Source organism: Chinchilla lanigera, unplaced genomic scaffold (genome assembly GCF_000276665.1).
Source record: "Chinchilla lanigera isolate Chin_1 unplaced genomic scaffold, ChiLan1.0 scaffold00084, whole genome shotgun sequence".
In the NCBI taxonomy this organism is placed as follows: domain Eukaryota; kingdom Metazoa; phylum Chordata; class Mammalia; order Rodentia; family Chinchillidae; genus Chinchilla; species Chinchilla lanigera.
In genome coordinates this window covers 1,140,109-1,156,925 of record NW_004955485.1, presented here as the reverse complement: position 1 = coordinate 1,156,925, position 16,817 = coordinate 1,140,109, and the positions used below count along the sequence as shown (strand labels likewise).

Below are 16,817 nucleotides of genomic sequence, written 5' to 3'. Positions count from 1 at the left end.
GAGTTAAGTGTGATGGTTCATTTCTCCCCATCTGAACTGGCTTTTTAAAAAAAAAAAAAAAAAAAAAAGTGGTACCAGTCACCATTTATCCCGGACCCACTACGTGCCAGGCATTGTTTTAGTCGTTTTTCGAAGTATTATTTTTATGTAAAGAAAAAAAAAAACTGTTTTATGCAGGTGCACCCAAAGACGAGTGTTGTTTTTTTCCTTTCCGGTTAAAAGAGTGCGGTACCGGTGCTCAGATTTGGGGAGAGTCGGGAAGGGTGTGGGGACGCGGCCGGGGGCGGTCCCAGCCGTTCGAGTCTCCACCTTTTATTTTGACCGGTCGGATGGCGACAGGCTCGCACTAGGACCCAGGCGCCAGAGCGCCTCCGTCTGTCCTGTAGGTTCATTCAATCTCCCTACACACAGACCCACAGCGAGACACACACACACACACACACACACACACACACACACACGAGCACACGCACGCACTCGCACTTGCACACAACAGCACGCAGCGAGGCTCGGGAAGTCAGGCCGGCTCCTCGCCCCGGCACCTCCTCCGCCACAGCAGGCCGGGTCTCCCGAGGGGCCCGGAGCACGGCCGGGCCGCGCAGCCCCAGCGAGGACGAGCTCGGCGGACCCCGGCTCCTCCATGGGCAAACGCGGGCGGCCGCGCAAGGAGGCGCGCGGCGAGGGCGCGGGGCTGGTCCCCTCTGCGCCCCCGGCCGCGCCCCAGCCCCCGGCCCAGCCCGAGGAGTCGGCGGGGGCCAAGCCCAGGTGCCCCTTCTCGGACATTTTCAACACCAGCGAGAACTCGATGGAGAAGCACATCAACACTTTTCTGCAGAACGTGCAGATTCTGCTCGAGGCAGCCAGCTACCTGGAGCAGATCGAGAAGGAAAACAAAAGTAAGTTTGGGGGCCCGGCTCCTCTCTGGCGCCCTGCTTTCTTTCTAGCCCACTGGGGCGACCCCCGTCGCCCCCGCGACACACACATCCCCCCTCGGCGGTAAAGCCGATGACACCGGAGAAAGGACACGCACGCACGCACAAAGCTGCTAAAGATGTAACAAAGACGGGCGCGGGGAGAGGGGGCTGTCGGCGCGTCCGTCTGTCCCTCCGGGCCGGCGGGGGAGCGCCCGGCCGGGGAGCCGGGACTGGTGCTGTTTGCTGACAACTGAGCCGAGCGAGAGCACCACGCTGCGAGGTCGCCTTTCTTCCTTTTGAAATTTTTTAATTTTTTAAATTCCCGGAGCCTTCTCCGATAGACAAGTGTTTTTCTGTCGCTCGTTCCGGGGTGGGGTGGAGATCAGAAGCCGAAAGTTGGGACGGTAGGCAGAGCTCAGAGGTTTCGGAAAGAAAACACACACACACACACACACACACACACTACAACAATAACAACCGCCGCCACCGAGCAGCTCTGGGCGGCGTGGGCTCGGCTCCGTCTCGCCTCCCCGTCTGCCTCGCTTTCTCTCTTTTGCGAGCAGCAGGACCGGGCTCCAACCATCGCGTGCGCCCACACGATCCCCGGCGCCCCTACTTCCCCGGGGTGCCACCGCCCCCGGCCCCCAAACCAACAGGCCGACGGGCCAGGCAGCGGCAGCAGCTCGCCCTGGACCCGCAGCCCCGCGCCGGGCAAACTTGGCAAGGGGGACGCGGCTGGGAGGAAACTTTGGGACCTCGCAGAAACAATAGTTGGGGAAGAAGGTGTGGGCTGTTGTGTGCGGGTTATTTTCCGGTAACCGGCTCCCGAGCGAGGGCGCGGGGCCGCGCAGCAAACGCTTCCTGGGTCGATTTTAAAACACCCCCCTCCATTCAGGTAGAGAGCGGTGCACAAGGAACGCCGGGCCGGGGGTGGGGGGGAGCTGGCAACCCCACCCTGGCCTGGCTTCCTTTTTGTATTTGTTTGTTTCATTTCAGTCCCCGCCAGCCGGGTCTCCTAGCCCTTCCCAGGCGGTCGACTCCGCGCCCGGGGGTGGGGGGGCACGCGCGTGCGGCGTCTCCAGCACAGTGCTCGGAATAATAGCTGTGAGAAGGAAGCAGGGGCCCAAGCAGACAGACCGACAGACAGGGTCACACTGGATGTTTAATCGGTCCGAACAAGTAGGAAGACAAACGAGAGGAAGCGAGGAAGGAGAGGAGAGACACAGAGAGGTCCCATTGCAACGTGTCAGATCTCGCAAACCTCCCCCCCATACACCAACAACCCGCAAACACAAAAACACCTCTGCTAACCGACACCCCTGGCCTGCAGGGTTCAAGTAACCGCGTGTGTTGGCAGCACGATTGCGGGGACGTAGTGAGACCAAACCAAGGATTTGCCTTGGGGGGTCGGTGGCACGTTCTTTTCTTTCTCTCCTCCGTTTTTTTCGGAGTGTCTGTTGTGAGAGGGGCGCATCGCAGTCCGTGCAGCCTCGTCGCTATGCGATTATTCACGGGAGGGGGGCAGTGGTGGTGTATGCATTTGTCTGGAGAATAGTTTCTGAAAAGCCAGGGCTGGGGGAGAGGTGGGTGAAGACGTGGTTTGTTTGGTGCGTTTGCTTTTGTTGCAGGGGGAGGGGCGCGATTTTCTCAGCTGCCCCCTCCCGGGTCCCCGTTCTCTGGAATCAGTCCCGTGGCGCTGGCTCTAACTGGGGGTGCTCCCAAAGAGGGCACCTTGGCAGTGTGTGGTGAGCCTGGTTTGCGCTCCCGGAGGCCCCCCCCCCTGCGCTTTTGCACCTACAGACAATCGGCGACCTCACCCCCCACACCCCGCCCTGGCAGCCGCCACCTCCTTGTTTACCCCGTGCCGGGGCTCCGGCGTGGCCACCAGTCACGTAAGCAGAGCCGGACGCGCCGGGCCAGGTGCCCCGTTCGGGGCGGGCCGGTGGAGGCAGAGCGGGGCTCCCGCGGCCGGGGCAGCCGAGGGTTTTCCTCTCAGCCCGGCTCCCGGGCCATCTGCGCTGCAAATCCGCCAGACCCCGAGAGGGGCTCGGGGAGCCCTAGAGCCCCAAAGTCAACTTCATGTGGGTAATCAGCCCCTCGGCCCCGCAGCCCCCCTCCTCCGGCCGGCTCCGCAGGAGTATTTTTAGCTCTCTCGCTTCTTCGTCGCCGCTGTATGGCTCTAAATGACGTGATGCCAGCGGCCCCCAGATTTCCCCGAGAGCATGGGGCGCTGCACCCCTCGCTGGCTTGGCTGCAGGCACCCAGCTCCAGGCGGTTGTCCCCTCCCCAACAGCTTTCGCAGGCGTGGGTGACCTCCTGCAAACTCTATGCGACCACCCGCCGGACTTTCTATTATCCTCCCTGCAAACCAGAGCGGGCCGAGGGGGACAGTGTATCCCCCCTCTCCTTCCTCCCCTGGCCTGGGTGTCCCCAAAAGGAAAACGGCGGGCCCTACATCTGTCTTGTTTTACTGCGGGCGCTTCCTCGCGCTGGCTTCGCTCGCCGTTGTTTTCTGCTCGCTGCACACAATGCCTGCGCGTCACGGCGGTCCGCGTGTGCACAGCAATAACGCGAGTCGGGGGGCGGGTCGTGCGTGCGCCGGGCTCGGGCACTGCGGGTCGCTCCGCGTGCGCGGGGCTTGTTTTGCTTCAGAGCTCGGCTTTCCGAAACGCTTACATCATTCAGTTGTTGGGGGAGGGAGACAGATCTGGGCGTTCCGATAGGATTCCAGCATTTCCCAGGCCCCTGGTTTTTGGAAGGAAACAAGGACCGTACCTTCTAAATTATGATGTCAGGGTAGGGGGGCGCTTTGGCTTTGTGTGTTGTGCAATTCGTTGGGTTCCCCCCCGCCCCTTTTTAGGTCACTACTGCAAAGGGCATTGCTAGCCGGCTCAGGTGCACAACCTCCTCGCCTTCATTTCAGCTAGTTCCCCTGTCTGTAATCACTTGATCTCAGTTTCTCCGCCTCCTCCTCCTCCTCCCCCCTCCCAGCTCGAGACACATGGTTTCCACATGGAGACAAACTTCTTTCCTCCGACTGGACTTGACCTAGCTGTATTATTCAGCCAATCGGCAGCTTCGGTATCTTGTGACGTCACACGTTGCTGAGGCCGGAGGCTGGGGGCGGGGCCAGGATGCGACCCAGGAAATCTCTGGGAGCTGTAGTGCAGCCAGCTGGTCCAGTCTCCTCTTAAAGGGACCCTCTTATTTCCCAAGACGAGGGTCGGTCCTCGAGTCTCCATTTCGGGTTCTTAGGGACCTTTCCGATATGCGCCGATAGCCACTGGTCACGAGTTCCACGTTCCATTTTAACTGTTTGCGAAGTGCTTGGCAGGAGCTTGCTTTATTTTCCATTGTAGCTAGAACTGCTTTTCATTGCTTGGTGAGGTTGCTGTACTGGGACTGTTCAGCAAGTTGTGGCCTCAGAGCTGAATTATTTCTAGTAGATAGGGTGAGTTTTCTTGGGCGGAAAAGGTTCAAATTAAATCACCCAGCGTCGACCTAGTGTACAAGTCAAGGAATTCCCTAAGAAATGCAGGTACACTGATCTGAATCCCTGCAGAGGTCAAGTCGGAGGCCCTCCAGAAGCATTCATCATGAAGGCTGTAGCCCTGTTATCACAAACTGGGAAATAAGTAAACAATCTGCGGCAGTGTGGAATCCCGTGGCAATTAACTAATTAGGGAAAAACTAGTTCCTCCCCCCTTTGGAAAAGGTTAAAACTAAAAGAAGAGATTCACAGAGGGGTGCTATATGGGTAAAAGCGGGCTGGCAGGTGAGGTCTGGAGGACAGGGACGGCTTCCGGGTGTCTGAGAATGAGGGATTCGGTATTTCAGAGAGGGAAGGGTGACGAGTGGAGCTGTGGGTTGCTCTCTAGTGGAATACCTGGGTGTTCTCCCAGAACAGAGGCAGAGCAGCAGCAGCCCCTTCCTGCTGGTGGAGGAAGCTGCTGTGTGTTGTCACTTGGCCCCACCCAGCCTTCCTGACTTAATCTCCTGACCATGAAACCTCTCCTGTCCAGCAGGTCTACCAGCAAGCACGGCCTCACAGTCATGCCTCTGTGTTGGCCTCAGACTTGTCTAGAGTGCCCTCACTCTCTTAGAGGTTTCTGTATCCTACACTCCTTTCAAGACCTCGGGCAGTTCCTGCCTCCTCCATGAAGCCTCCCCAGCTGTGTCATCCCGCCTGGCTCTATGTCTAGGTTCAGAATAGTGAGAGAATGAAAGTTTTGCAGCCACATAGAGCAGGGGCCCAAATTCTACTCTACTGCTTACTGGCTACCTGACCTTGCGCATAAGTTACTTAGCCTCTCTGAGGTTCTGTTCTGTAAAATGGGCGTGAGGATAACACCACCCTCACATAAATTCTGAACAGCTAAGGTAAGCACCGCTCTTCAACATTTAAAGTGCCTGAAATCTAACAGGTGCTCAATAAATGGTAACTGTTCTGAGCTTTTGATGACCAGTACTGTGAGATTCTCTACTTGCTTCCTGTGCATTAGTTTTATCCTTGCAGGGAGAGTATTAGCATCTTAGCAGAAAAGATGGTTTAGAGTATTTCACTACGGGTCACCTGTGACATATGGCATACCACTGGTCATACAGTAGACACTGGAGAGAAATTGCTTGATTGGTCAGATTTATCACTTCCTGGTGACCAGATTTGGAGGTCAGGGCACATGACAGTCTTTCTGAAGACTTGGAGAAAGACTGGAAATACAGATCTTCGAAGGCCTTTGGGAGGTAAGACCAGGCCTGCAAGGAAATGATGGGTTAGGGCTGGAGACCAAAACTCAGCAGCTGTGATTCTGAGAATGAGCAAGTTACTGGCTTTGACAGGGTCTAGGGTGACTTACATTAGAACCGAAGGCTCTGATGGCAACTAGTGCTGATGTGGTTCCCGGTTCTGCAGGGGAGGCACCTGCAGTGAATCTGCTCATTCCGCAAACGGCTCCTCGGCATCTAGTAGGTGCTGGTGCTTTTTTTTCTGCAAAGTAGGGTTGGATTTAAGGCAGGGATGAAGGAGGTGGGCTTGTGCTTAGAAGAGTAGTGTGAAGAGCGTGGTTAAATCAGGTCTCCTTTCTGCATCTTAAATTATCTTCTCCAGATTCAACTTTTCGCCCCAGGTTTAAATACGATCTCTGCCCCCTGGCAAATGCTAGTGGTAGGCTTTTGAGAGTCTCAAGTGGCTTTTGGCATCCCTGAGCCCCCAGGGATTAGGTGCCTTGTTGAGGGGTTCCAGGGAACAGGGACAGGGCCTTAGGAAGTTAGAGAAGCTGTGTTGCATTGTTCCTACTTGGGGAGGAAAAGGAAGCTCTTTCAGTTACCAAGGCAAAGCAGCATCTTCCCTGATACCGTCTGTCTGTAATCCAAACACTCTCCCACAAGCACACCCAGAAACGGGATTTGCATTTGGTGAAATGGAGGGAAATGAAGACAGCACCAGAATGCAACAGCAGCCATTAATGGCATTCATAATATTAGCACAGGCGACCACTTACTAAGCACTGACTCTATACTAGGCGTGAAGATAAACACGTGTTATCTCTCCCAATCTTCACAACAACTCTATGACACATGCAGTTTTATTACCCTCATCTTACAGAGAAGGGAACCAAGGAGCAGGGATTCTGGGTAGCTTTCCCAAAGATCACATGGCGAATTAGTGGCAGAGCTGAGTGTGCAGTCTAGGCCTCTAATTCCAGAGCCTGTGGTCTGAGCCATACACACGTGGACGCATTTTACAACCAAGGAATGAAGTCCAGACAGGTGAAATGACTTGGTCGAGGTCACCCAGCAACGTGCCGCAGAGCTGGGACTTGGAACGCCCTGCTGACTGTCCAAAGGCTTTCCTGCACACACCTTGCTTAGAAGAGGCTGGGCAGTGAGGCTGGAGACAGAATAGGCAACCAGAAGGGGTTTTTTGTTTTTCAGAGTTGTTCAACACTCCTGGCCCTAACTCAAGTTTAGGGCTCCTAGGAAACACCACCCCCCTCCTACTGCCTTTCCCAAGTCTGTCCTCTGGGCATATTAGAGGACTTGGGGCTGTTGCTATGGCAGTGAGGCCAACAGCAGGTTCATCAAAAGCCGGGTCCTTTGCTTTTTTTTTTTTTTTTTTTTTTTTTTTTAAGCCGTCCCTGCAGAAGTGAATTGGCCACAAAGATTTGCATCCGTCATTGTGGCTTGTTCTGTTTTAGATACCCCCCTGCTTCCCTACCCCACCCCCTCCTCCCCACCACCATTACTTTCTATAAATACAGTTGGATAAATATTGATTTAAACTGGGTTTCTGGAGGAGAAGCACATGCTTGGCTTGGCCTGGTGTTCACTTAGATACCACTAGTGTGTCAGGCTTGACACACCTAAACCCCAACAGCTCTGGCTTCCAAATAACTGGGTCTGGGGAGGTGACTTGTGGTTTTGTGGCTTTGGAGAGAAAGAAAAAGAAGTAAAAAAGGAACAACCCAGCAAGAAGCGGGAATCACGCAGAGTGAAGTAAACAGCTTCCAGCAGGCCAGGGTGCAGGGAGCCTTATGGTACCATTTCTGTGCCTTTCTCTTCCCCATTCTTTCTCCCTCTCCATGTTGGGTGTTGTGTCCAAACAACATAAGTGGCAAAACAGCATCAGGACCAGAAGGCGCCCCGGGGCATGCAGCATCCCCCACCGACTCTCCAGACGGGGAGGCAGAGGTCCGGAGAGGGACAGTGACTTGCCCAAGGTGACACAGCAGAGGCACAACCGGGTCTTTCTTCTCTGAGCTCCCTGTGCCTGATGGGAGAACGGGCCACGGACAGAGACCCAAATGGCTTTCGTTTTACAGGTCAGGTGCTCATAAAGTCAGCAGTTCTCAAGCCTGGTGTGCTGATCCCAGGGTGTGGCCGGTTATTGCAAAGGTCATTGCAACATTCTCAATCATCTTTCAAAACGAAGCTAATTTGAATTTCTCATACTGAAGAAAAAATATTTTCTTTTACATATGGGTGGTGGTAACAGTGGTGAATGGCTGCCCCAAGCCTTCACTGAGGAGGAGGAAAGAACGTCTTCCTGGGGACCTCCTCCTGAGGGTGTGTGTGGAGGGAAGGGCTCTGGCCTCACACAGGCAGGAGTAGGGGTGGGGTGACTTCGGTTCCCTCGGGTCAGACACCTGCTCTCTGGCTCTTCTGCCAAACTTACGGGAAGCACTTGTCTCTGATATCATTGTCCCAGGGTGGCCTGGCTAGAGGTGTTAAATCTGTCAACATCTGGCTGTGATCTCTCTGGCCCAAAACACAGTAATGGGCACTTGCTACTCTTATCCAGAGCTCGAGACTCCTTTGCTTCCACTTCTTCTCACAGTGCTGTGCTGGGCCCCTTACTTGGGAATCATTTTGAAAGTTCAGGCGACCCTCTCTTTAAGCAATAAATCTCTGGAAAATACATGGGGACAGATCCTTTTCTTTTTGAGACACGGTCTTGCTATGTAGCCAAGTCTGGCCTTGAACTCATGGCAGTCTTCCTGCCTCAGCCTCTCAAGTGCTGGGATTACAGGCATGTGCCACCATACCTCTTTTCTTTCTTTTCTTTTGTTTCTTTCTAACAGAACTTCTTTTTTAAAAAAAGTATGGGCCAATAATTCTTCTAAAACAACGGCCTGGCAGTGTAGTCCCTGCCTCACATGTATGTCCTCTTTTCCAATGCCAGGTTTTGGGAATTCAGTTGTCTTAAAGTGAACCCCAAGAGTGTGGGACGGTGTTTGATTTGGGTTTGTGTCTTCGGTACTAGCCATCGTTTCAGAGAGAATCAAATCTTAGCCTAGGCTTCCAAAGGGAGTGGCTCCTTCCATTGCTGCCCACTGCCCCCAAATCCAGTTTTTAAAATGCTTTGTGTTTTCGTGTCCATCCTTGTAATTTCTACGGACCTGACTTCTAAACAAACTGTCCAAGCTTAGGAAACCGAGAACCACGCAATCAGTCTTGTAAATAAACATGTCCGCTCTTGGTTCTTTACAGATTGGGGCCTTTTGCACTTGGAGGATGGTCTATACTAGCATCACAATCAAGCCCTCTCTCCCATTCAGCTTGCCCTTGGCCACATACCTTTAACATGCAGCTCCTGTGTCTGTGAAGAAATTTAAACACCGCAAAGTTAGAAAGATAAACACACTGTCCTATGGGAAAGGGAGATTGGGAAATTCAAACTTAAGCCAAAAAAGGGGAGTTGGATTATTTACTCTTTGAAATATATTATTCTATTTTTTTTGCTACTAGTGAGACACACAAATGAAGGTGATTTGGGACAAAGTAGAATACTGCATTAAAGCCGGGAGCAAGGCCCGGACTGAACTGCTTCCAGCTGTGGGCGGCAAGTGTAGTCTCTGTTTTGTTTCTGTAGGGCCCCAGAGCTACCCTATGGCATTTCTCTGTTATCTTCCTCTTGCCTGTACTCCAACCAGACCATCCCTACACTACTTTTTGCCCACTAAGACCCAGAATCCCTTGCATATAACTTTCATGCCTTCTACCAGCTGTATAATTTAGTTTAGTGCCACAAATAATTTCTAAAACTTGCCAGGACCCAAGTGCTGTGGTTTGTGATTCCAAAGCGAAACATGTAAGAGCTCTAGTTCTAGTTCAAATATTAGCCAAATAGAAACCAATAAACAATTCTAGTCTGTCTCCTGGGAGTCTGATAACCTGTTCCCAAGAGGGCTGCTGACAAGAACAATCTCTCCTCTGTTTTCCAAAGGAATAGTAATAGTCCCCTTTTACTGGGCATTTACTATGTGCCATAACAATGCTAAGTGCTTTATATTAAATCCTCACAAACATCCACTAGGCGGGTGCTGTAATTATCCTCAATTTATAGGTGAGAAAAGCCTTAGCCTTGGCAAGGCTGGCTAACCTTCCCAAGGCCACATGGTAACAATAGTGGAGCTGAGAGTCAAGCCCATGTCTCTTTCTTCTGTAGGGCTCTGGAAGAAGCCCCAGGGAGTATGAAGGTAGCAAGGAGCGAGAAATGAAATCTGGACTATTTGACGACGAGGCTGAGGTTTCCTTGGGGATGCCACCCTAGACTGAATTCCTTTTCTCCCCATTCGTCGTAGGGTAGATAGAAGGCAGCTCAAACCTTCTAGGGCTCTTTGGGCACTGACGCTAAAGCCAGAGAGAGCCTCTTTCTGGAGGGCGCTGGCCTAGGGTGTTGCAGCTTCCATGTCTGGTGCCATCTTGCCTGGCACCCTCTGGGGAACTCACCCAACCAGTAGGGCTCCTGTAGCTCTGCACACCAGGCTGTCATTGCTGTGAGTCCACGCCCTGTCAGGCTGCACAGGGCTTCACAAAGGCGCCCCAGCTTGTAGGGCAACTAGGCTGACCTGTGCTCTGGGCCGAGAGCTCCGGCTGAGAAGCCGAGGGAGAGAGGCAAGTGTGAGCTGTGTAGATAAGCCTGAGGCCTTGGCCGCAGGTTCCCCTCAGACATAGGCCCAAAGTCTACCTCTCTAGGGTGCAAGTCTAGGAAGCAAGAGTGATCTTAAACGTAACTGGGTTCATGTCACTCGTTTAAACCCCTTCATAGTTTCTTTACTGTCTCACTTAGAATAAAAGCCGAACTTCTTTCTGTTTGGGGGTGAGTATGGCTCAAGGGTGGGTATCTTGGGCTCTCCCAGAAGCCGATCAGGAATGGGACGCCCTGGCCCTGCCCTGGACCTGCTGAATCAGACTCTGCAGTTACTGTGATTCTCAGGCAATCGGCATGCTTAAAGTTTCAGAAGATGTTTTACACTGCCTTGGGGGTCCTCCTTGATCCCCCTCCCCCCAGTAAAGCCACCACTCCCGTTATCACTTAGCCTACTCAGGGTACTTGTCACAGTTTACAATTCGTTACCCTCAGTGTGTGCGGCTAGAATATAAGCACCTTGAGGACAGCCACGGAAGTAGTTTGGAACATAATTCCATGATCAGCATTTAACTTGGTGCCCAGAATGTAACAGATGCTTAGCGAATATTTGTGGAATGAGTAGTGGGTGTTTTGCCTTTAAAATGCTGACCTTGGATTTTTCAATAAGAGAGCCATTGGTAGACCGGTTCTTGTGCAGATTAGTGCAGAATATGGCAGGATTTACTATCCTTGGCGTCACTAAATGCCACCGGATCCTCCTGGTCATTGTGACACTCCTGCGTATTTCCAAAGCCTCCTAAAAACATAGAATTTTGTCTGACCATATCTGACTGACCAGAATTTAATGTATGTTGTGGGATCCATGAGTCAGAAGACCCAGGTTTGAACGTGCTCAATGACCGTGTGACCTTACGCATTTCACGTACCCTTTCTGGACCTCAGCTACAAGGTGGGAACCCCGGCAGCGTGCTGAGCCGTGGCGGCATGACTGCAGCAGCAGCACCACATGCACAGTGCACAGTGCAGTTACAGCGTGGCAACTAGGAGGTGAATGGACGTATTTTTGTCATAGGTTTCTCTGGAGAATCCCAGCACCCGAGAACCAGAATGCGAGAGCTGGGAGAGAGGGAGAGATCACCCGTGTCACTGGCCAGGCGAATTACACCTGAGGCTGAGCACTCAGACACACACAGCAGGGGCTGGATGTGTGATTTACCGCCCAGGACTTGCCTGGGCCTAAGAGGAACCTCCGCTGTGTAGGGCCTGGGAGGGAGTGGTGATGCCAAGGCGTGGGGGCAGGGCCACTCCAGGCCTGCTCCTGGCAGGGGAGGGAGGGTTACCCAGAGCTGTGGCAAGAATGTGGGGCATCTTCTTAGCAGCAGGACAAAGCCTCTGGCAGTATTTTTCTTTTTCTTTTTTTTTTTTTTAAGGCTTTAGAATCAAGTTGCATTTAACTTTGAAAGACTAGATCATTGTGTTACCAAAACCTGGTACACTTAACAAAAAAGGAAGTTACAGTTTATTCTTGCTTTTGACTATAGATGCAAAAATCCTAAACAATCTATTAGCTTGTGTGATGAAGCGATACTTCAGAAGAACAACACACCATGGCTCACCAGGTTATACGCCAGCCATGGTTGTGGCTAAAAAATCTACCAGTGTAAGTGATTACAAGTTCAGGTGACAGGAGAATACCGTGTCATTACAGAAACAAATGATACGTCTTTTGAGTGAAGTATTCAGGAGGCATTCCTAATGAAGACACCCCCCCACACACAGAGATTGTTTACCTGTGCGGTCTTTCGGTTAAAGTAGCGCAGTGGGGCCAAGCCCAGGGCTTGTCATCGCCAGCGCAGAAGGTGACTCCGAGTGCACCCTTTCCTTAGGAGAGGAGGAACCTTGAACTGAAACCCAAAGCAGCTTTCACCTCTTTGGGAAGGTATTTTTAAAGAATTGGGGCCCCATGGGTTGCAAAGATCAGAAAAGTTATTACAGTTCAGGTTTTTAATTTTTTCTTTGGACATGAGTCAACCAGAGAAAGAATTATAGAGATCAGGAAAGAGCACACGGCTTATCGCCTCGGTTTGAACCCTTGCCCCATGAGTTTGTGGACTCGGGCGAGCTGCTATAGCTCTCTGAGACTCTGCCCTCAGCTGAGAAATGGACGCTGGATTGAGAAATCTGCTTAATAATGTAAAATTCTATGACATAAGCCACGAAAGGTTGTTTGGGGGAGCATTCACTTGCCACAGCCCGGGCAAAACCCTTCCTAATAACACCTTACGAACTGCGCCCTACTACGCCTCGGGTGGGGTGCTCCAGAGTAAGAAACCACTTAAATGTGCACACTGACTGAGTCCTGCAATGCAGATTGCTTTTTGGATCCAACTTCGTGCAAAAAAAAAAAAAAAAAAACAGGGAAAAGGACATTTGAGAGATTAATACACCCATTATAATCACTGAAATAGGCTGCCGTAATAAGGGCCATTTAATATAATGTAAGAAGCCCTTTTCTGAGGGAAGAGATGGCTCAGGAGGGAAGTCAAGTGCAGCTGTTTGAGGGTTTGGCCAGTGGTCTGATCTCCCCAGAAAAGCTGGAGTTAAAAAACAGCAAACTTCCAGATTCCCCATGTCGGGTTAACACTGCCTCCTCTGCCGACTCCGCACGTGTGGGGAGCTGCCGTCTCCCCAGCTTGGGCACCTGGGTCGCTTGCTGCGTTCCCCGGGGCTGGGATGTCAGCGGCAGCCTTGGAGACGGAGCCCTGGGAGGCGGCAGCTACCTATCGGGTTTAGCATTACGTCATCCCTTCTAGACCCAAATTTATCTCGGCTGCACACAGACCCGCAGCTCCGAGCCGCAGCTGACTTGAGGAGAGCTTACGCATGAAGTTAGGCAAGGCGGACTCACTGGGCAGAGAGAAGGTTTTGTGCTCCTCTTCACGTTTCTGGGCCCTGGGGAAAGGACAGGGAGGAGGCAGCGCTCCGTGTTCGGGGTGGGAGGCGTAGATTACTGTCATAGTGCTTATTTAGCCCTCAGAACTCCATCGCCCCCATTCCCAACCTTGAGTATTGGAAAACCCCCACCCTTAAAGAGAATTTCAGAAACACCCTCAATACGGTAATCATTTTGCAGGTTCAGGGAAGCCCCCCACCCTCTCTCCCCTCTGCAGAAAAGAGAAAATACACCAGCCTCATTGTTATGAATGTTGAAATGAAACGCCTGGGAATTAGCATGTAGTAAACAGCGCAGGAAGGCTGAGGATGCAGCTCAGTGTAGAGCACTTGCCTGTCCTGCCGGGGGCCCTGGGTTCAGGCCCCAGCACCCCATGAAAGTGACTATGTGGGGAAAAGAATCCTAAAAGTTGAGAGCCTTGCCTGCTCCCTGAAGAAGGCAGACTGTCCCCAGCAGGATGGGACTGTGACAGCGCTGGGGGACTTTTCCACTTTGCATGGAGGGGGGTGGCAGGGAGGGCGGGGCGGGAGACACGGACTGATGTAAGCAAGAGCACAGACAGAACAGAGACTCCGAGTTACGTTCAGGCTTTTGTTTTGTTTCGTTTTATTTTTGTGTGTGTTTTCTTCAGGTACTGGGAATTGAACTCACGACCTTGTGCTTGCCACCAGGCGCTGTGCTGCTGAGCTAAATCCTCAGCCCCAAAATACCCCCCCCACCCCACCCCCGTACCGGGAATCTAACTCACGACCTTGTGCTTGCCAGGCAGGTGCTGTGCCACTGAGCTAAATCCCCAGCCCTCCAGGTTCTTTTTTCAATGGACTTTGGTAGCCTGGCTTTCTCCAACCTGCCACCTACGTTTGTAGTGAAACTGAATTCCTCTGCGCCTCTGGGTTCCCTCAGCCTGAGGATTGTGCTAAGGGATGGCTTGTGGGTAACATCACTCTCCTGAGGATAAAGCCCTGTGCTTTGTGCTGTGGGAGGCCCTGGTGGCTTGTGACCAAGCAAGGCCTTCAGGAGGGAGCCAGAGCGAGGAGAAGGAATGCTTCTCAGCTGCTTCGAAGAGAAGATGGAGCTTTCTGTGCCTAAAGTGGCCCTGAACATTACTCACTACCCAGCACCCACTACACCTCTACCTCTCTTGTTCTCAGGTGACCTTTGGGTGACTTTTTGCTACTTTCTATCTCCCCATCTGCCTCTTGGCCATGACTCTAAAAAAGCTGGCTCAGTCACCTAGAAGTCAGCGGTGAGAGGCCAGATACAGGCCCCACATACCTATCTGGCCGCTTACTGACCTGCTTTGGCTCTCTATCTGTGGAATTAAATCCATCTTGAATTCATGTGTATTTTCAGTCGTACTACTTTTCTGGATTGCATGTCACTTAGGATTACTTACTACTGGGTAAAGTGGACTTTTATTTTCACAAAAACCATCTCTTGAATACCTAGGGTAGTTCTTGGCAATGAGGAATCTAAAATTTAAAAGCGTTCTGTAAGTGGTGGAAACTAACTTTCAACCTAATGATTTCTACCCTAGGGAACAGATGTTCTGAGTGAGTGGTATTTTCTTTTAAATAATTTCTTCCCACCCCTACCCAACATGTTCCTTATTGAGGATACGGGGTGGTTGTTACCAGTACCCAATGGGAAAGCCCAGAACTGAAATGACCTAGCCAACAGCTGAAAAAGCAGTTCCTTTTTCAAAGCTTAAAAAAAAAAAAATCTCCTGTGGTTTGTGAATACCTTTCATTTTGGGTCTCCCTGAACTTGATGGAACATCAATTTCTTAAATGTTGTGCCAAGTGTAATATTTGAAAAAGCTGGCAGAATTTTCCAGCTTGTGACCTCACTGGAGATCTTGTTCACTTTGGAAAAAAAGCAAAGTACAAGGGAGAGGGTGTTAAAAGGCAGCATGAAACGCATAAGCTTCTTGAGAGGGTGAGAGATCCATGCCAAGATGGTATTTCATGCAGGAGTCAATAGCATGACTGCGGAGAAAGGGAAATTCTCAGCTCGCCAAGAACTTCCTGTCACTTTGGATGTCCACCAGCAGGTTAAACTATTTGGAGAGGGAAGATGTTATGGGTCTGTTTACAGTTTCTAGCTTATTCCTAGACCATTCAGCAAGTCCAACCCTCCTGTCCTTCCTCCCCCTAGATCTCAACTGTGGGTGACTTTCTGCCTCAGGAGACATGTGGCAATGTCTGGAGGCATCTTTGTTTGTCATGCCTGAGGGGCGGTGGTGTGCTACTGGCATCTAGTGGGTAGAGGCCAGGGATGTTGCTAAATATCCTATGATACACAGAACAGAAGTCAGTTCCAAGAAGGAATTATATGGCTCTCAATGACAATAAAACCAAGCTTTGGAAACCCACCGTAGTCTGGACTTTGAGCACTTGCTACACGGGGGACTTGGAGAGCAGTGGTGAGAGCAGACAGTGGCTGCTTTTTAATGCGGTCCCTGCTTGTTTAAGCTACTGCCTTCAGTCACCGCCCGGAGTATGGAGGAAAGGGCCGTCATCATTATGTGCTAATTGTCGGAATTATTTCATTTACCCTTCACGGTAAGCCCTACCGAACAAACGCGTCCTGAGAGCAGGTCATGACTGTTTTTCTCACCACTGTGCACCTAGTCTGACTCAGCGCCGGACACACGGCAGGCTGTCAACGGGATGGACAAATGGAGGAATTATGTCCATTTTCTTTTTCTTTTTTGGTGTTGGGGGTACAATCCAGAGCGCTGTGCATGCCAGGCAAGCACTCTACCCCTGAGCCATGTCCCCGGCGCAGTATCCATTTCACATATGAGGAAAATTAGAGTCGAAGCCTACACAACGAGCTTAAGTACTAGAGTCCGGATTTGAACCGAACTTGATGTAACCCCAGCACCCAAATCTCTTCCCACTCAGTTGTGTCTTCCGTAGCACCAGAGTGGAGTTTTGTCGTGTCTAAAAACAGTAGCACTTTCCAAGTCCTCCATCTGGCAAGCTCTCGGAGTCCAGACCGGTGCTTTTTAATTTTGGCACTAGAGGAGGCACGAGGGAGGGTTGAATTTAAGAAAGAGTAAGACTTAGGAACTTGTCTGTGTGGAAGCTGAGGTGGAAGCAGGTCCGCATGAAAGCCCTCTTTGGTTCTCATGAGATGAGCCCTTCTCAGGTTTCTCAGACGTCTCCGTGCGTGCTGTCCCTGCAGATGGGTTACTTTTCTCATTTTGGAGACGAGGAAAACAAGGCACGGTAATCACATGAGAAAGTACAGTAGTACTACACAGAGGATTGAACATGGCACTTCGGATAAGAAATGCTCTGGACACCCGCGGGGAGTCGCTGAGAATAGAGCTGCCCTCGGGAATAGATTCACAGGTTTCTCCAATCCTTGTCTCTCAGATGCAAATCCCTGGTAACTTCTTAGTTGTTCTTTCGGGAAGAAGAAAAGAAAGCACGAAGAGACTACACCTCCCAGCGGCCACTGCGGAATCCCTCATAGCGCAAGCGCGTTGAGGCGGGTTACGTACTACGACTCCCGGCGTGCACTGGGCGGGGGCGGGACTTTATTTCCCAGGGGACAGGAAGAGGCG

General features: G+C 51.7%; 1 protein-coding gene and 1 long non-coding RNA gene across 3 annotated transcripts in view; both read left to right on the top strand.

Annotated features, from left to right (window-relative positions):
• The first annotated feature begins 404 nt into the window (after window positions 1–404).
• The window catches only part of Mxi1 (MAX interactor 1, dimerization protein), a 68,347-nt gene continuing 51,934 nt past the window's right edge, over window positions 405–16,817 (top strand). The window contains exon 1 of one of the 2 annotated variants that reach the window (XM_013504111.1): window positions 405–896. In XM_013504111.1, coding sequence (XP_013359565.1) covers window positions 641–896 — 256 coding nt within the window. In that variant the 5' untranslated portion in view covers window positions 405–640. The remainder of the gene's footprint in view (window positions 897–16,817) is intronic. The other variant, XM_005403756.2, reaches the window with a different exon arrangement.
• On the top strand, window positions 7,424–7,831 carry LOC106146588. The gene is made up of 2 exons (XR_001231093.1): window positions 7,424–7,633; window positions 7,736–7,831. It is a non-coding gene; the product is annotated as an uncharacterized LOC106146588 (long non-coding RNA).